Source organism: Gymnogyps californianus, chromosome 2, assembly GCF_018139145.2.
Source record: "Gymnogyps californianus isolate 813 chromosome 2, ASM1813914v2, whole genome shotgun sequence".
NCBI classification, from domain to species: Eukaryota; Metazoa; Chordata; class Aves; order Accipitriformes; family Cathartidae; genus Gymnogyps; species Gymnogyps californianus.
The window spans coordinates 114,540,508-114,557,857 of record NC_059472.1 but is presented as its reverse complement, the minus strand read 5'-3'; the positions used below and the strand labels follow the sequence as shown (position 1 = coordinate 114,557,857).

The 17,350-nt window shown below is 48.7% G+C and overlaps 1 protein-coding gene across 1 annotated transcript in view; it reads right to left on the bottom strand.

The window, feature by feature from the left end:
* Positions 1-17,090, bottom strand: part of EEPD1 (endonuclease/exonuclease/phosphatase family domain containing 1) — a 64,233-nt gene extending 47,143 nt beyond the window's left edge. The window contains exon 1 of the mRNA XM_050891294.1: positions 16,059-17,090. Within this exon, the coding sequence (XP_050747251.1) occupies positions 16,059-16,912 (854 nt within the window). The 5' untranslated portion in view covers positions 16,913-17,090. The remainder of the gene's footprint in view (positions 1-16,058) is intronic.
* Positions 17,091-17,350: the final 260 nt, after the last annotated feature.

Sequence of the window (17,350 nt, the reverse complement as noted above, 5' to 3'; positions counted from 1 at the left end):
TCTCAATAAGGTCACCGTGAAGCAGCACCATCCTCAAGGGAATAAGCTCAAGGAAAGAAAAAGGGAGTCCTAATGGAGCGGAGGAGTATGATGGGTCTCTGGGTGACACTGTAAAGCAAAGTCAATCTGTTATTGAGTCTCCAGGGTGCTCAGGGAGGCAATGAAGGTAAGCTCCCCAGCCACGCATGAACCTGGGTGATCCCACCTGGGATAGCACCGCTCGTGCAAATGACCACGTAGTAACACAGCAGGATGAGGAAAGCGGTACACTTGGGGAGGGAAGGCTACAAACAAGAGGTGGCAGTCATCCCTTCCTCTTTTAGGAGAGCACGGGGAGGAGATGACAAAATACGTAACACCTCATGACACAACCACACAGAAAAATGCTAAGGACAGCTTTTGCAGAAAAGCAGGGTAGAAGAAAGGAGAATTTCAAATTTTCCTTCCCCTCTTCAGAGAAAAGCACGAACAATTCAGGCAAAAACTGTACTGTTAGAGCTGAAGCACAATTTAATAATCAGGATGGACAGATCGAGCAGTGCATGGAAAAAAAAGGATGAGCAATCACTGGAGCAGATCCTCAGCAGAGATGCTCCCCCCTTCACTGCAAAGGGAGGGCCCTGGGCTGGGTGGCAGGGTCCTCTCTTCCCATAGCCCCAAAAAGCAGAGTGAGGATCACTACAAAACCTCCCGCCCTCCCACCAGCTGAAGTCTGACAGACCACGTAGGAGGAGCAGACACACACAGTTATCAGTAAATGGCATACCTTCTGCCTACGCAAAGAAACTCGGGTTATTGGATACTGGTTGCTACTTTATGAAAGACAAAGACAATCTAATTTTTTTCCAGCCTTGTAAGAATCTGTTATCCACATGCATACATGGTAACAATGGTGGAATTTCTGCTCAGTCATAAAACCCCCAAATAAATGCACGTTGCCCTGACACACAGCAAGAAAGCCAGTGCCGGGGAGACAACCTCTTCTGATGAGTAAGCAGGGCTGACGCGTGCCTGCGCAGATGTGAAGGCAGCGTGCAAAGAGAGTTGGCTAACACCATGAGGTGAGCCAACACTTTGTTAGGAACAACACACCCCCCCCCCCCCCCAGCAGGAAAACACTGCTATCACAAATTAGTCAACATTGCCACAAACCACCTCACCACCAGCTCTGCACTGAAGAAATCTCTCACGTGGCAGGCAAACCATCTGATTTCCTAAGCCAGCAGAGCCAGCGTGTTGAGCTTTTGCTTTCCTCTCTCCCCCACCCCCATCCCAAAACACAATAACGCTCCAAAACGCTCTTTGAAGAAGAGAAACACCCATCGCCTCTACAGGATGTGAGAGGCGAAAGGGATGTGGGCTAGCTGGAGGAGGTGCAGCAACACGCCTCCGACTGCCGTGCCCTTCACGTTGTACCAGGATGTGCCCCAAAGCTCACCGCAGACAGTGGCAGATCTTGTGTATCAACGTGGGACCTGGCTGTGAAGCATCCTACCCATCTCTCATTTTAGCTTTCCTTTCTCCAGGGCAGAAGGCAGCCTTTTCCACAGGGCACAGCTCTGAGGGATGAATGCAAAAGGTGTGAGATTATGGATCACAAAATTTGTAAGTGTAGCTCCAAGTTAATCCTGATGGTTTTTTTTAGAGACTATCTTCACTGTTTTTGAATGTTCAGAACAGGCGATACCTGAAGGTTAGGGCCCGACCCTGCAAAGGGACTCCTACATCTATACGCCATCAATTTAGGGATCCCAGTCGAGCTGGCTGGTGCTCATGGGTAAAGCTGTTTGCAGGTTCTCGTAATTAGAAGGAGACACCCTGAAGAAAACTCAAGCTATCAAACTGCGCATACAAGCTCCTCTAGCACACCTCTGTGCGCCTCAGACCACAGCTTTAATTCTACCCCAGCTTCCGTCTCCTCAAATCAGCTCCTTTAGCACTCCAAACACGCACAGCTAATAGTATCAGAAGGGGCAGCAGAGCCAACAGAAGCACAGCCGGGTGTACTGGGAGAAGTTCTCACTTCACCTGAGCTTCTGACCTGCTAGAAGGCAGGAAAAGGTGAAATAACTTAGCTGGAATAAATTTCCTTTTTGTCCTTTATTTGTTCCGTCTCCTTAGGCCTGCAAATGCCTCGAGAGCTGCACAAAGTCTCCTGGAGCAGCAGCGTCGGGTATCTGGTGGGTTGACCTCAAGGCCAACATCTTATAAGCTATCCAATCCAAACCTCCAAGGTCAAATCCCTGCACTGAAAGATGTCCTTGTAAAGGCATTTGAATATATTTATATATTCATTACCTTGTTCTCTCTCTCTCCTTGTACCTGGGTTTGGGAAGAAAAAAGGCCAGTTCAGTAGAAAGGACCCTCCTCCCTGTCCCATTAACCTGCTTTTATGTCCCCTGGCTACCTGCACACAAAAAGAAACAGCAAGCCAGTAGCAAATCACCCCCCGAGCAACTGCAAGCTGAGTCGAGAGGGAGGCGTCATTTCTTCCTGCTGAAACCCGGGAGCCCTGCCGCGCTGAACATTTGTGCTTCTTGACGGCAGGCCAGCAAGCAGATAAATGGAGCACCGCCATGAGCCAGCCCGGCTAGCTAAGCATCCTCGCTAGCGCGCTGTAGAGCTGAGCACTCGTACCATCGTCACGCCATATAGCCGCCCTCCGCCTTGGCTCATTGCTAATTCGGGGTTACGGTATTCCCATGAACCGCTGCTTGTCTTCCCGCGTGGAAAGCCAACAAGGGAACATGCTAGGCTCCCGAAAAACCATACTCTCTGAGGAGGAGGGGATTAGGAGGGAACAATGTCGGAGTGTCTTCAGTGAGCTGGAAGCAATCCCAGCTTCCAGCTGCACAATGACATGCAGGAAGGAGTTTTGAAAACTTCCCAGTCACAGAGTACCCCTGTGTGCCAGGCTCAGAGATGTCTGGACATAAGAATGGCCTTTAAAGCATAAGGATGCAAGAGGACTGCAGAGCCCCGCACGCAGACCGGCCCTGGCAAAGCAGGGAATGGTGGCTCGAGCTTAGCTTTTTTTTTTTTTCCTGGCATGGGGTGCTAATTGTGTAGTCCAGATCCTTAACCTTATTTAGGTCAGGGGCTTCAACACAAAACAGTCTTAGAAACACCAGTCTTCCGTGGGAATGAGAAAGCCTGCTTGTCCAGACCCAGAGCTCTCCCAATATTGGAGCTGAAGTGCAATCGTATGTTAGAAAGGGATGACAGGAGGAGATCGTCTTTGATGGGCTGCACACAGTGGTGCAAAATTGTGCCTCGTGCAGCTTTATACATGATTCGCATGTTTTGTAACAAGTTCCAAGGCGGATAAAGCAGCTCTTAATGAACTATGTGCAGGGCATGAAACAGAATCGTGCGGATGCTCACAAAGACGTTCCCCATCGGTTTGCCCTGATGCCCTGCCAGCCACTGCAATGCCATGCCTTCCTCCAGTCTGCCACAGATCTTCTCCAGCTTGAACAGGCAATAACCTCCCAAAACCAGTGGAGAAACGGTGAAGGTGGCAACGCAGGCACCCCCACGGAGCAAGAGCAAGAACATTGCATGCTGAGCCCCGCTGACTATTTTATTGGATTCGATACTGGACATAAAGCAACATAAAGAGGGCTCCAGTGATTCTTCTCAATGGTGCTTAGGCACCTGCAGGCCTACGAAGTCCATGGAGCAGAAATTATAACCCTTTCACAACACTGATCTCATTCCCATTTCTTGATCATTCTGAGGATAAAGTAATCATTGCTCCATGGGAAAGCATTTCAAATTATTTGAAGAGGTGTGCCTCGCACAGGTTTTGTTAGCATGACTGCCTCCTAAAGTTGTGCCATAGAAACAATCTGTAAAAACAATCAAACCAATTATTTAATACCTATAGGCAATAATACAGTACAAAAATATCAAGTTTGCCAAAACGCAGTATGGAAAACAGGATGTAAAAATAGGGTGACAGGGAAACATGCAGAAGTGTTTGATTGGATGCAGCATCCAGGAGGATGGAAACAAGGAATAAGCAAACTGGCCAAAATTTAACCACTAACTCAATGGGAACAAACTTCTGGATTTGGCAGCATTTCCAGGAGCATCCCAGTTTTGAGGAGCAGACCTGGGAGGTGAAACTTGAGCCAAGCACTGGGAATAATAAAAATGGAAGCAACAATCTCTGTGCTTTCTTTGGATGGTGGATTCAAACTGTTGTATGACCTTTGCTCCCCGATAACATGAAATTGCCCTGCAGTAGACAAATACACGTGCAACGTTTATGGACAACATTTTATCAAGTCTTTAGGTCATAATGACACTGGGAAGATCTCAGGAGCAGGAAAAAAAAAAAATTCCCCAAAAACTCAGAATGACAGTATAGTCATTTGGCAAATCTCTGCTCCAGAAGAACTGAAGTTTTCAGACCATCACACTTACATGCCTAGCAAAAAACACACTTATGTACTAACTAAGAGAGTACTCACACTGAGTGCTGATCTGGCTCTAGACTCCAAATAATCCCCCAAAACATACCAATAAGTACTTTAAAAACTGGGGCACAGGGAGTCTTGCATGGACAACTCAGGCTTTCTCCTACAAATACCAGGGTTTAGCCAAATCAAGCTGTACCTAGGCACTGAAGACAAACGACACCGCTGTGACAACGCTGACATTCCTCCAGTACTTTCTATTTTTAAGAGATATTCTGAGCAGCACGCCGTGTTGAAGAGCTGCTAGACAAAAAGATTCTTCTGATATAAATTCATCAGTCTCTCCTCACAGAGCTGATGTCTCCAGACACTATCGTTAGGAAGATAAGATGTATATGGAAGAGGAATCATAAACTGTCGGTGCAGCATGCACCCGTACAGCATAATCAGATGGGCTCAACTGAAGATAGGAAAAAAATGCTGAGCGCTTGTGCTGCTAAGCTCCTAACTTACATACAAACTCCTTTTAAACAACTGCTCTTGTAAGTTAAAAGTAATTCCATATCCAACACATCAGGAAGTTAACAAGGTATTTTTCTGCAGAGCTTTAAGTACCTCTGAGGAACAGAAATCAAAAACATAAATACTTTTTTCCTTTAAAGCAATGGTACAGGAGCCTCCTCTATTTGCAAGAATTCGTAACACCCCGTGAAATAAAAGGCAAGGCTGCAGTTTTCAAGCAGGTTTTGCCTGAAACTTGACATATCTTAAAAGTTATCTGATTTTCAAACTGTCTGGCAAGAGGCTTCAGCAGAGAAGGAAAAAAATGCTGCAGCACATCTTGGAACGATAAGACAGCATTAGAATGATTTTGGGGGAAATATCATGGATGATCCAAGGAAACTGAAGTCCTCAGACTCGTAGGTGGGAGATGATACCATTCAGCCGTCATGGTGTGAAAGCAAAGGCTTGATCAAGAAGCACCTGCAACAACTGGAAGCACTCAAGGCGTGGCAAGACAATTTAAAAGCCAAGCGAAGCCAGTGAAAAGGCTTTAGGTTGAGTAGGACTGGAAAGAGGATGAGGAAGGGGGTCATGTTCAGGTTATGAGACCAAGCTTCGAAGGTCAGGTCAAAGACAGAGGCAGGTTTGTGAGGCAATTTCCTTTCAACTTATGGACAATCAATATACAGGAACCTGCCCATCTTATTACTTTCACTTTCTTTTTGCCACATTTGAGTGCACAGCTGGGCACTATAGAGGGCCACCATCATCCTTGCACACAGCTCCTCAAAACAGCTGCTGTACTCTACACATGCACACACACAAAAAAGGTAAAAAATGGATGGAGAAGCATGTCAAACCACAGCCAAGTCCAAGTGGTCTTGGTTTAAAAAAGAAATGGGAAACACCACATGCTTAGAGGTAGCTTTTGCTTGTGCAGCACAACCTTCATCTACCAGCAACGCTTCCAGAATTTTTACTGCCAACAGCTCTGCGTGGAAATTGTCCAAATATCTATTAAATCCACAAGCTGCTGACTGAGGACTGTTCAGTCCCTGAACCTTTATCTTGTCCTTTAAGCCCTGGTTTCCTTTTCTGCAGTGCTGCTTTGCACCAGAGAACTCAGAAACAATTAGAACAAGAAATCGTGAGGTGTTTTTTTGGTAACCAAAGGGTAATCTTTACCAAGAGATCCCTCTGAGACGTGCTGGAAATAAGGCTGAGCTATCTGCTAGCGGTACCAACTCCTTCGCCCTCACCCAGGCCACATGCTGTTCATTGCTCAATGCCGTGTTTTCGGGGGGGGCGGGGGGGGCAGCAGCGGCCAGCGCAGAGGACAGCAGGCAACGCTGGAAGTGCAGTCTCCATTGATTATGAAAGTGGAGTGTAAACACAGCTAGAGATAAGGGAAGGAGCCGTACAAAGGACTAGCAGGAAGATATAGACAGCCAGCCAAAAATTGCGCTACCATTGCTGCCAAAATCATAGGTAAACTTGGGCTGGTCGGTATAAAGGTTGCAAAGGGTAGCCAGGTACCACTGCAGCATTTTCCTGCCAATTACATTTAACACTTAATTCTGATGTTTTATATATGGTGGGGATCTCTTGCAGACACAGCGTACTTTCTCTCCCATGTATTGCGGTGCTGGTATGTGCCTCACCACCATCAGCTCCACACGCCACGAGAGGGGAACAACTCAAAAGACTTCCCTAAGGTGGTCCTCATGCAGGTGGGACCCCATCACTGCCTTCAGTGGAAGAGCCACATCTGCCTATGTTAGCTTAAGATGGTATTACCATTGGAAAATTGCTGCCTTGTTTAAAATGCAAACTGTTTTAAATCAACTAATATGGGTCCTTCCCAGCTAAGACTATCGTCCCTCAGAGGGGTTCACACTTTTCCATATTTTTGTCTGCTTAGAAGGAAAAAAAAAAAAAAAGAGGAGTAAGGTAGTCATTTTATATGCTATGAGCAGTAGGTTTGACAGCAAACCTATGGAACTGACCTTGCATATATGAAAGAAACAAACTTGCCTATTTTACAGTTCATTTTTCAATACCAAATTAGAGTTGCTTCTGCCACAACACCCTGCAATTCAGTGGCATTGAGCTGGAGCCGCACTTGATCTTACTTGCTTAAAGAGAATAAAGAAACCAAACACCAGGTTTCTAAGTTAACATCCAGTGCGTATCCAACAGCACACCGCTTCCAGTTCAGCAGAAAGCTGGCTAACCTTTATGGCAGCCGAGCCCGGGCAAGGCAGGGAGGGAGGGCACTGACCGGCAATTACCCTGAGCAAGGCTGGAGCAAGCCGTCGGCGGCCGGCGGGCGAGCGGCTGTGCCTCCGCACCCTCAGGCCTGCAATGGACGGACCGACAAGGCAGCAGAGGGGAAAAACGGAGCTATAAATATAAAGGAGTTGAAGGATAAGTTGAAAAGCAACAGCCTCTTTATGCTGTAGCCGGGAGAGGTTTATGCTGTTTCCCCCCCCACCTCGTTAAGCAAAGGGCACAGCGGTTTTGCAGGACTGGCAGCGTGTCACGAGCACAAGGGATTTAGGGCAGGAAGGCTGCCGCTGCACGGCGTGGCAGAAGCCTTGTTGATCAATTAGCTGTTCAGTAACCCATTAAAAACCCGTTCAGCTGTGAACGGCTTGGACAGCTGTTGTAGCTAAATTTGCACAGGAGCTCAAGCACATTACCTGAAACGCCTATAAAAACACAGCAAAAAATAGCCACGCAGAAGGAAAAGGAAATTTTCCAATTCACGCTCCTCATCCGTATCTGTAAAGCTATGGCACGAACTGCTCCCAGGAGTAGCTTTGCCCCGTCGGATGTTCCCCTCAAAGAGCAGGAGGGCATTACTGTGCCCTCCCTCCCACTCCGTGACAGACACAGAGACAGGATGGACAGACAGCCTGCATAGCCAGCCATGAGGCTCCCTTCCAGACGGAAGGTGCCAGGCAGCGTCAGACAGAGGGACTCCAACCCGCTCTGCACAAGCTGGCTGCATTTATTGCACTGCAAACACTGCGTGCTTAGTAACCCCAGTACTCCTGGCCACCCTTAGCGTAGATGACAGTATGATCCCAAATGTCTTTTTCCATAAGAATTTTATTTTTTTTATTATATTTTTATACACAGTTCAACTTCTGGAACATGCACACGTGTGGGGCACAAGCAGGGTAAATGTATTTCTCTTACTCGCTGGCCTCTAATAATTTTACCACAGGCACTGAAAATAACAGCTCGGCACTGACGCTGGGCTCCTGCCCGCAGAAACCACCCAGAAGCAGGGAGGGAAAGGAGGTCAGCAGCACTGATCCTCCCCAGCAGTGACCGAGCAGTTTAAAACACTCGTGCCATTTGAAAATGCCACGCGGATTGACCGGGACATGGATATGCTGCATATGCCAAGGGTGAGATGAAATGGTTTCTCCACAGAAAACATCCTTTTTACCACAGCTACATATTCCCTTCACTGTTCATCTGCTGTTGACATGATGCCCACTCTGCTCTCAGCACCTTATAGGACATTTCAGAACCCGCCGTGAACCACCCAGGACCGAGATGAGGGAAGGGACCAGACCAAAGCCTGGTGGAAAGCACATCCAGACCTCCAACATAGGAGAGGAGGTCTTCAGTAGGTCTTACCCTCTCCTCAGCAAAGCCACCGTGCACTTTTATTCTCCGATAAATCGGTGGGGATTGCCAGCTATTATTCAAACAAAGCAAAGTCCCTCATGTAAAATAATAAATAAAAAATCTGGAAATGAAGAAGCTACTGGGTTCCTATTTTTAAGCACTGTTATTAATAATGTGCCACAGTTCTTGTCTCCATCACCACACCATATAATACTGTTGAGAAATTACTGCAGCGTATTGTAATTATTTCAGTAAGGACACTGTGCCTCCGTCTGTCAGCTTACACCTGCATCACAATGAAGAACAATGCGACTTAAAAATAAGTTACATGCACACTGTAATCTGTGTCCTATCAACTTTCCTCTGCTCATCCGGCCAAGCCTTGAAATCACTATTTGGGCAAGACTCCCAGAAAAACGTTAATTGGAGACTGAAGAAGCAGGGTCCTCCTAACAATGCAGCTGTAGGAAACACGCTGAAGCCCAACTCCATCAAGAAGGGTGCAGCTAAATCCGTAAAACCAGATTCTCTGTTAATTGTCCCTGTTTCACACAGGTGGAGACCCATGTTCATAGAGAGCCAGACCAGCACTTGGTTGCAGAGACAGTGTTTTCCTCTAGTTAAAAGGGACTGACCGAGTTTCCACTCACACCTTCTCAGGAGCTTGGAGTATTTAATTCCCATGTTTGTAGTCCCTTGGTCTTTCTTTCCTGGTAAGAACAGCAGCAGCAGCATCTTTTGCCTTCAGGAACAGTCCTATTGCTCTTTTTAAAGCCAAAGCTAGAAAACCACCCTTCCTGCAGCTGTACTGTGAGCTCCCAAACCGCAGAAAAATCACAGAGCATTAAAGATCTCTGTTTACAGGATGGAGCCCTATGTGTAGGTGCCTAGTCTGTCTTCTACAGTCTCGTGGCACAAGCTTTCTGAGAAGTCTAGCAGGATGAGGCTATAGCCTTGTGGCCTCTGCTCATGATTCAGGAGCAGGCAGTAAAGCATCACTTACTAATTCACCAATTTATTACCATAAATCAGCCAACCCATTTAATCTTTGCTGTGTGGAATACAGCAAACCCTGCAGGATCTGCAGGAGTAAGCTCACAGCTCTGGTTTACCAAAATACCTGTGATCTGCAACATAAATCCAGTGACATGAAATAAATGTGCAGAATAGCCCAGAAGGCATGGGTTAAAACTACGCAGCCATTAAGTGCTTCCGGATGTATCAAGTACACATTGGGAGAAAAAATAATGTATCAACAAACACCAACAAAAAAGCCAGCCCAGAAAACCCCAAACACAATGCCTCTTCCATCATCCCATTTTTTTGTCCTCAGAGGTATTAAAAAGCGCAAATTAATGGTGGCTTTACATGCATCTGTATTTCCATTGCTCATAAAAATCCCTTTGCGAAGTGCACATAGAAGATATCATCTCACGATTCCTTTTTTCTCAAGTTTTTCCTGAAGTTGCAGGAGGCAGGATTTCCTCCCTATTACATAAGGAGAAGAGGGTGTATTTGTTCTTTTGCCATTTAAGACTTATTAGCACGGTCAGGTTACTCGAGCCAGGCCCTCTTTCCTGATCTTTTCTTGCAGGGGAATTATTCTTGGCAAGGCTCCAGCCTCGTATTAACCCAATGGAGAAAAACCAAGCGGCTGTATAAAGAAAGAGACATAAAACAGATGCACCTCGGGGCTTTACCGGGCTGTCCGTTTGGGGGAGTGCGATCCTTTTCCGTCATCCCGCCGGGAAACACGGCTACAAGCCAGCAGGCAAGGTACCACACCGCACCCTTTCCCAAACAAAGCATCAAGCCCCAGTAGTAAGTAATTGCCCCTTGTAATGACCCCACCTCTCAGTCCAGAGATTGAGACCCCACCTCTCAGCTAAGAGATTGGAGAGGAAAACAAAACCCCCACCCTATTATTAAATGTAGGGGAGCGATGAGAAAGTGGTTCTCCTGCCTCCAGCGCCTAGTGTGGGGACCTGAACAAGATGGCTTTTTCCTCATCTCTTAATAGAAAGAGGCTCCTCCAGAGGGTGGTTCAGGAGCTTGCCTTTTTTTTTTAGGTGATGACAGGATGCACTTAGGGTGACCATTCCCCGGGGCACCCACCTGGGGTAGGTAGGACCAGGAAGAAGAGCTTCCGAGTATGGTGGCACAGTGAGGGTTACCTGGGGACTGCCTGTCCACCCGCTGCCTCCCAGGAGGTAATTTTGGGCTGAGGTTTACATACCCTTCCCCCAGCAGGAACACTGATTTGGGTCTCTGAGCCACAGAAATTGAGGTTAACTTCTTACCTTTGAGAGACCTCTACACTTCTATCTAACCAAAGTGAAAACAGCTAACCAGTTACAAAGCTGGGGGAGGAAGAGGGGCTGACATGTTCCTAAAGGGTAAGCACGGAGGCTTGCTGTCCAAGAAACTAAGTCAGGAAGAGAAAAAAAATTCATCAGTGCTAAGTACAAACCTTATATTGGTACTTGTATTTGTTACTCTACACACATGTAAGAAAGAAATTTTTTACAGTGAGAACAGTCAATCACTGGAACAACCTCCCCAGGGATGCAGAAGAGCCCCACTGCTGGAGGTTTTCAAGGTGCGACTGGACAGGGTGCTAGATAATTTCATCTAGGCTCCCTTTCCCACGAAAGCTTGGACCAGATGATCTTTTGAGGTCCCTTCGAATCTGGGCTCTTCTATGGTTCTGTGATTTTTGCAACAGGTATTAAGGCTTTATTACTTACACTTTTTGCATCTAGCAGATGTAACCACACCAAGAAGCTGACCAAAGCAAGCAGCAGAGGGAAAGAGCAGCCTGAACTGCTTGACATCTGGAAGGAAACAGAACTGGGCTCCATGGACCTGAGCCTCAACCTTGGTACCCCACCACTGTCCTGCCCTGCCCTGCCCCTGCCCCACCCCCACCCCTTCCTCCCCTCCCCCCCCTTTTTTTTTTTTGAGAGAGAGAGAGAATGCAAGTTCTGGCTTTTGGACCCTCTATCAATTTTCATTTACTCAACTGCAAAGTGCTTACAAGAAAAAAAAATAATTAAGAGGTCTTCACAAAGTTACTGCTCAGTATTATAAAGTATAACAAAACCCAGTTGGAAAACCCCCGCTACAAACCATGCTGGAAAAGGTGCACAACTGATCACTGCCCTTGGCTACTAGCAAACTTTCAAGGAAGCAATTGAACTGGAGGATGCACCTTTAGCATGCTCTGTGTATCGGTCGGCATTGCACATACCTGCATCATGCGTCTTGATGTGGTCACCCAGCAGGCACCCCGGCACGTAACAGCGAGAGAGCAGTCACGGGGTGTCGTGGGAGTCACAAGCTCAGTTTATGGCCAGGAGGGATGGGCCTGAGGCAGGTATGGATGAGGAGTGGAAAGAGTACCCGCCCTACGGATGCGGGGTACGGGACAGCTCTGGCGTACCTCCACCAACCTTGGCTAGAGGAAACATCTCTGCTGGGGCTACTTATCCTCCCCGTGAATACACTCGCTGCCTTTGACCTGAACTTGCTCGCCCTTTCGATCATGCTACCCTAACCGTACATTTTGCTTTTTTTTGGTGAGAAGCAGCTGTTGGTTTCTTCACCCCCCCAAGAATGGGGAGGACATGGAGGTCAGCTGGAGGGGATGACCTGCATCCCCAGAGGCAGACCAGCTCTGACCTCCTGTCAACAAATCCCAGATTTGCCAAAGCACCCCTGCAAGAAACGTCACAGGTTTGGGTAAATTCACCCCACATTTGATACTTTAATCCAATTACGCGTCACGCTCGCCTCCACGTTCATCATGTTAATCTCTTCTAAAATTACCCTCTAGTCCTCCGAATGAAAACACCTCGTTCCTCCACTCCAAACACTGTGATAAACATAGATCCTTGTAATATGAGAAAGAGGGTGAGGACCTTGCTGTATTTCATTATTTTTGTACTGCAGTGATGAATTTCAAAATAGCTTAGCAGTAGTAGTCATGCTTACTGATTTGGTATACATTCCCTTTGCTGCTTTTCAGAAATTTAGCACTTCTGGACATGAGTGTGAAGGTTTTGGGTTGGTTTTTTCCCCTCCCCTCTTCAGCAGATTACTCTACATGACTACATTTTCTTGCTTGTTGTTTGTTTTGAATGAAGGCACAGCCCTCTTTCCTTCCTGCATAACTGTTCCCTCAGTGCAAAGGCTATGCAGGGCTGGAAGACAGGAGAACCTTCGTCTTCTAGCTTCACCTGGAAATGAGCAGTAATTTTCCCCGTTGTTAATGCCTGAAAGAATGAGCCCAAGGGGTCTCAAAGCTACTTGCTGTGAACTGGTCATGGGGGGGGGGGGGGGGGGGGGGGGGGGGGGGGAAGAACAACAACAAAAAACCACCAAACCCCAAAGCAAACCCCAAACCAGCCTTTCAACTGGCATGAAAGTCCCTGGAATCTCAAACTAAGATTCTTTACTGCTCTTTACACAGTTTTAATACAGTTTTCTTGGCTTGCTGTGCTTTATTCCTGGACTTAAAAAGCTAGGTGAGGCAGGTCCTCCAACAGCAGCACTGCAACAAGGCAGTACTCCAACTCCAGAGACCACCCCAGACTACCTGAGACTGGCATGCAGGAGCACACTTACATATGTGAGGGTGGCTGTGCACAAAGTACATCAGCAAGCAGGTGCCCATCAGCATAGCTCGGGACAGCATCCGCCTACTGTCGGACTAAATAGCTTTCAGATCCACCAGGCAACAGCCCAGGTCATAGCTGGAGGCTTCAGCAACATGTGTGGGACATCCACTGAGCACGCAGAGCACCTCGAAAACACACTCCATGGATTTCATGAGGCTGAAGTGCTGGTGAGCCCTGTGCAGCAGCGTATTGCTGCTTGCAGAAGCAAGAGATTAATTTCTCCAGCTGATTATCAACTGAAGTTGATTTACCTGGGCAATGATTAGTTTACAAGGCATTTTATCAGTTCCCAGGGTACACGACTGGAGCCAGGAGGGAGACCATGGAGTTCACACACAGAAAAAAAAAAAAAAAAGGCAGTTTCTGGCCTCAGCTGAGGCAGTTTACAGCTGCAAAGCTCCACTGATCTCAGCAATGTGAGCACAAGCGAGAGGAAATTCCTCCCTGAGGTGCTGAGTATGACTTTTCCCAACGTATACTTTTTTCCTGCATCATGTTGATTTTTTTCTGTTCCCACATTTATTTTCCCAGGAAAGTTTTGCAGGCTTGTCTGTGGATGCGCATTACTCTCATTTCTTTCCAACTTCTGACGTTATCACAAATAGGATCAAGTACAGAAAACAACTGCATCGTACTCTCCCTGTGTGACTGATGGCACATATACATGCAATAAAACAGAACAAAACCAAGTACTTATATCAGGCTTCTTTTAAACTTCAAGGTATCAGAGAGACCTTTCACACCACCCAGTACAACTGAGTACCTGTTTGCTAAGCTGGATGGAAACAGAGTAACATGCAGTTTAAGAGCAAAAATAAAACAAACTGCTAGGGCCACCCACTGCATACACAGTGGCCAGCTTGGGCTAACGCAGGCTTATTTTATAAGTCACTTTCTCTGCCTAGCTTTTTTAATAGGTGGACTGTTTCAGGTTCCTCCCCCCCCCCCCCCCGCAAATGCAGAACTGACAAACAGTTAACACTTTACTGGATGAGGTCTGTAAAAAACCCATAATATATATATATGTAAATAAATAAAAATAAATCAAAGTCATTTTTCTTCCAAAACTGGATTATTAGAATAATCCTGAGACTAGTGATAATCAGAGATGTTTCTTTCCTCAGCAGGTCTTTCCACCTCTGCCCCCTACCCCAGTGCCCAACCCCACCAGACTTCATCCTAAGCTTTGCTCCAGCCAACCAGCTGCTCACAGAAGAACAGGAGCGGTGGCGAAAAGGGAAGCACAGGATACCTGAGCTAGTGGAGCAGTCAAGGAGTACTGAAAGATGTTAGGCTGAAGCCATCAGCATAACATCTGAATACCCCCACTGGGCTATCATCTCCATTTTGGCTATCTAACAGCAATGGCTATGAGATGACAGATGTTTCCTATGCGGGAGCATCAGGCTCCCAAGCAGTGCACAGTAGAGGTATCCTCAACCATGAATACTGTACCGCAGCGCAGGATGCCACATCACTGTCACCGTCTTTCTCGCATGCCTGACCTCTGCAACCACACTGACAAGAGCCATTATTCAGCATATTACTGGAAAAAGACAGAGCTCTCAGCACTGCCAGAGATAACGGTTCATCAGCACTTGCCCTCCCCACAAGATCCCTTTTGCAGAAGTCGAAGAGTCCCCTGCCCCTATTCATTTCCAGCTGGAAGTTTAAATAGAAGCCAGAGAGAAAAGTTAATTTCCCAATGCCGTAAACTAAATGCCAGACCAGCTGGGACAGATTTCACACGTGGAGAGGAAAGGGTGAGAGTTATTTCAAAATCCTTATTGCATTCTTACATTTCTGTATCAAGCAGAAAGTTTAGCAAGAGAGACATCCCCAGCACTGTTGCCTGATTACCTTACTCCAAAAAAAATAAAATACATCTCTCAGCTTCTCAGCCATTAACACCAGAAGCACCATCCCACTTGATCACACCACAAACAGACCTTGCTCCACACCCACTAGCTCAGTGAAATCAGGGGCCCACCTGGTGCAGGGACAGCAGAGCCTCCCCAGGCAACTGCCCCACGTCTCGCATCCCCAAGGATGATCGGTCCCTCCAGCTCAGCAGATACCCCATGACCACTCGTTAACGAGCAGTGTCACCCTTGCGGGATGAGCCGTGGCATTCCACATTCGTTACGCAGCCCAAACCATCCTGACTGTGCTCTCAAGCCTTTTTGATTTGAGGAGCGGATCCAACGGAGAGTGGACTACAGCCCTAATGCTGACGTTAAGGAGGTCACCACCCAAACAAGACTTTCTGGAGAAGAGGCCCTAGCAGGTCTCAGTTTAGCAGCTCCAAGAGAGGCGGAAGTAGCACTACATTCTGCCTCCCAAAGTGGCAGTAAGATGCTCTGGGAAACACCGTAAGAAACACAGTACATACAGAGCAGCCCTTCCCCTGCTATTCCCCCCCAGCTTCTGGCAGGAAAGACAGTCCCCCGTGACTTGTTCAAAAGGCTCTTGACAGAGAAGCAATCCTTGACCAACCATTAACAGGCCCAACGCGACCAACCGTAACACCTCCGTCTTCCCCACACAGATGTGTGCACACACATACCTCCTCAGGAGGTCCACCACCTTTCAAGGACTATAGCGACTTTATCAAGGGACAGTCACTACAGTCCCAGCATTAAGACTCAACCAGAGTTCCATGCAAGAAGTCGGAAACATTTAATAATCCTGGGAAGGAGCAAGTCCCACTAGGATCACAACGGGACTCCAGAGTGCCCAAACCCCAAAGGCATTAACCTACAATCCCACATGGAGCTGGGCCTATAGGTCAGGTGCTGCCTCTTACCTGTTCTCCAGCAGCGTCATGCACACGACCTCCCGCACGCCTGGGTTGTTGGCTTTCTCGATGGAGCAGCTTTGCAGGTTCCAGGTAGCCACCCTCAGGACAGGTCTGCCGTCTCTCACCCCCCCAAACATGTCCACAGAGGGTCGAGTGGATATGATCTGGGTTGGACCCCCAGGAGGAAAGTCCAAGTCCTCGCTCTGGAGGCTCAGAGAAGTGGGGCTGGGGTGAGGCTTGGCAGTGAAGTTGAGCCCACCATTGGTGTTCGTCGAAGGGGGACGGGACCGCTCTGCAAAGATCTGGTGTCTGATTTTGTCCAGAAAGGAGGAATTGATGCAGTCCATCCTCACCAGGTCCTCGATACTTTTGAAGGGCCCATGCTCTTTACGGTAGTCCACAATGCTGTTGGCGATCTTCTCGGTGATGCCGCGGATGCTCATGAGCTGGGCCGGGGTGGCGGTGTTAATGTTGATCTTGGTAGCGGAGAGGTGGTGCTCAGAGGCCGGGTCCTTGCGCAGGGAGCTGGGCGAGTGCTGCGCCGAGCTGCCCTTGCTGCTCACGCAGATCTCGAACTTCACCTGCTCCAGCTTGGCCGCCCCCACCCCGCTCACCAGCGCCAGGTCCTCCACTTTCTTGAAGCCGCCGATGTACTCCCGGTACTCCACGATGTTCTGGGCCACCACCCGGGTGACCCCGGGGAGGGTCATCAGCTCCTCCTCCGTGGCCGTGTTGATGTTGAGCCTCTCCTGGTTGACGAGGATGTTGCTGAAGTTGCACGCCGCGCTGAACTTGCGGCTGTGGCACAGGTCCGCCGGGTCGCGGGGGATGGAGCGGTGGCAGCCCAGGCTGCCCCCCATCTCACCGCCTCCACCGCCGCCGCGCCGGGCCGCCGCCGGAGCCGGAGGAGCGGGCGAGGGGCGCTGCCGGGGCTGCCCGCCCGCGACTCATGGACCCCCGCGGGAGGCCGGCGACGCCCCGCTGCTCCGCGCCAGGGGACGACGGACCGCCGCGGCTGCAGGGCACCCTGCGGACAGACAGACCAGACCCGACACGATAAGCCCGGTCAGGCGGACCCCAGCACCCCCGCGGAGGGGCCCCCGCGCCCTTCCTCCTCCTCCTCCCTCCCTCCTCCTCCTCCGGGGGCACCGCCGCTCCCTTGGCGCCGACGGTGCCGCCGCAGACACTGCCCGCCCAGCCCCGGCCCGCCGCTCCGCTCCGCTCCAGCCCCCGACCCTCACGGCGGCTACTGCCGCTGCCCCGCGCCCCGCCGGCGGTAGTAGTAGCTCGGCGGGAGC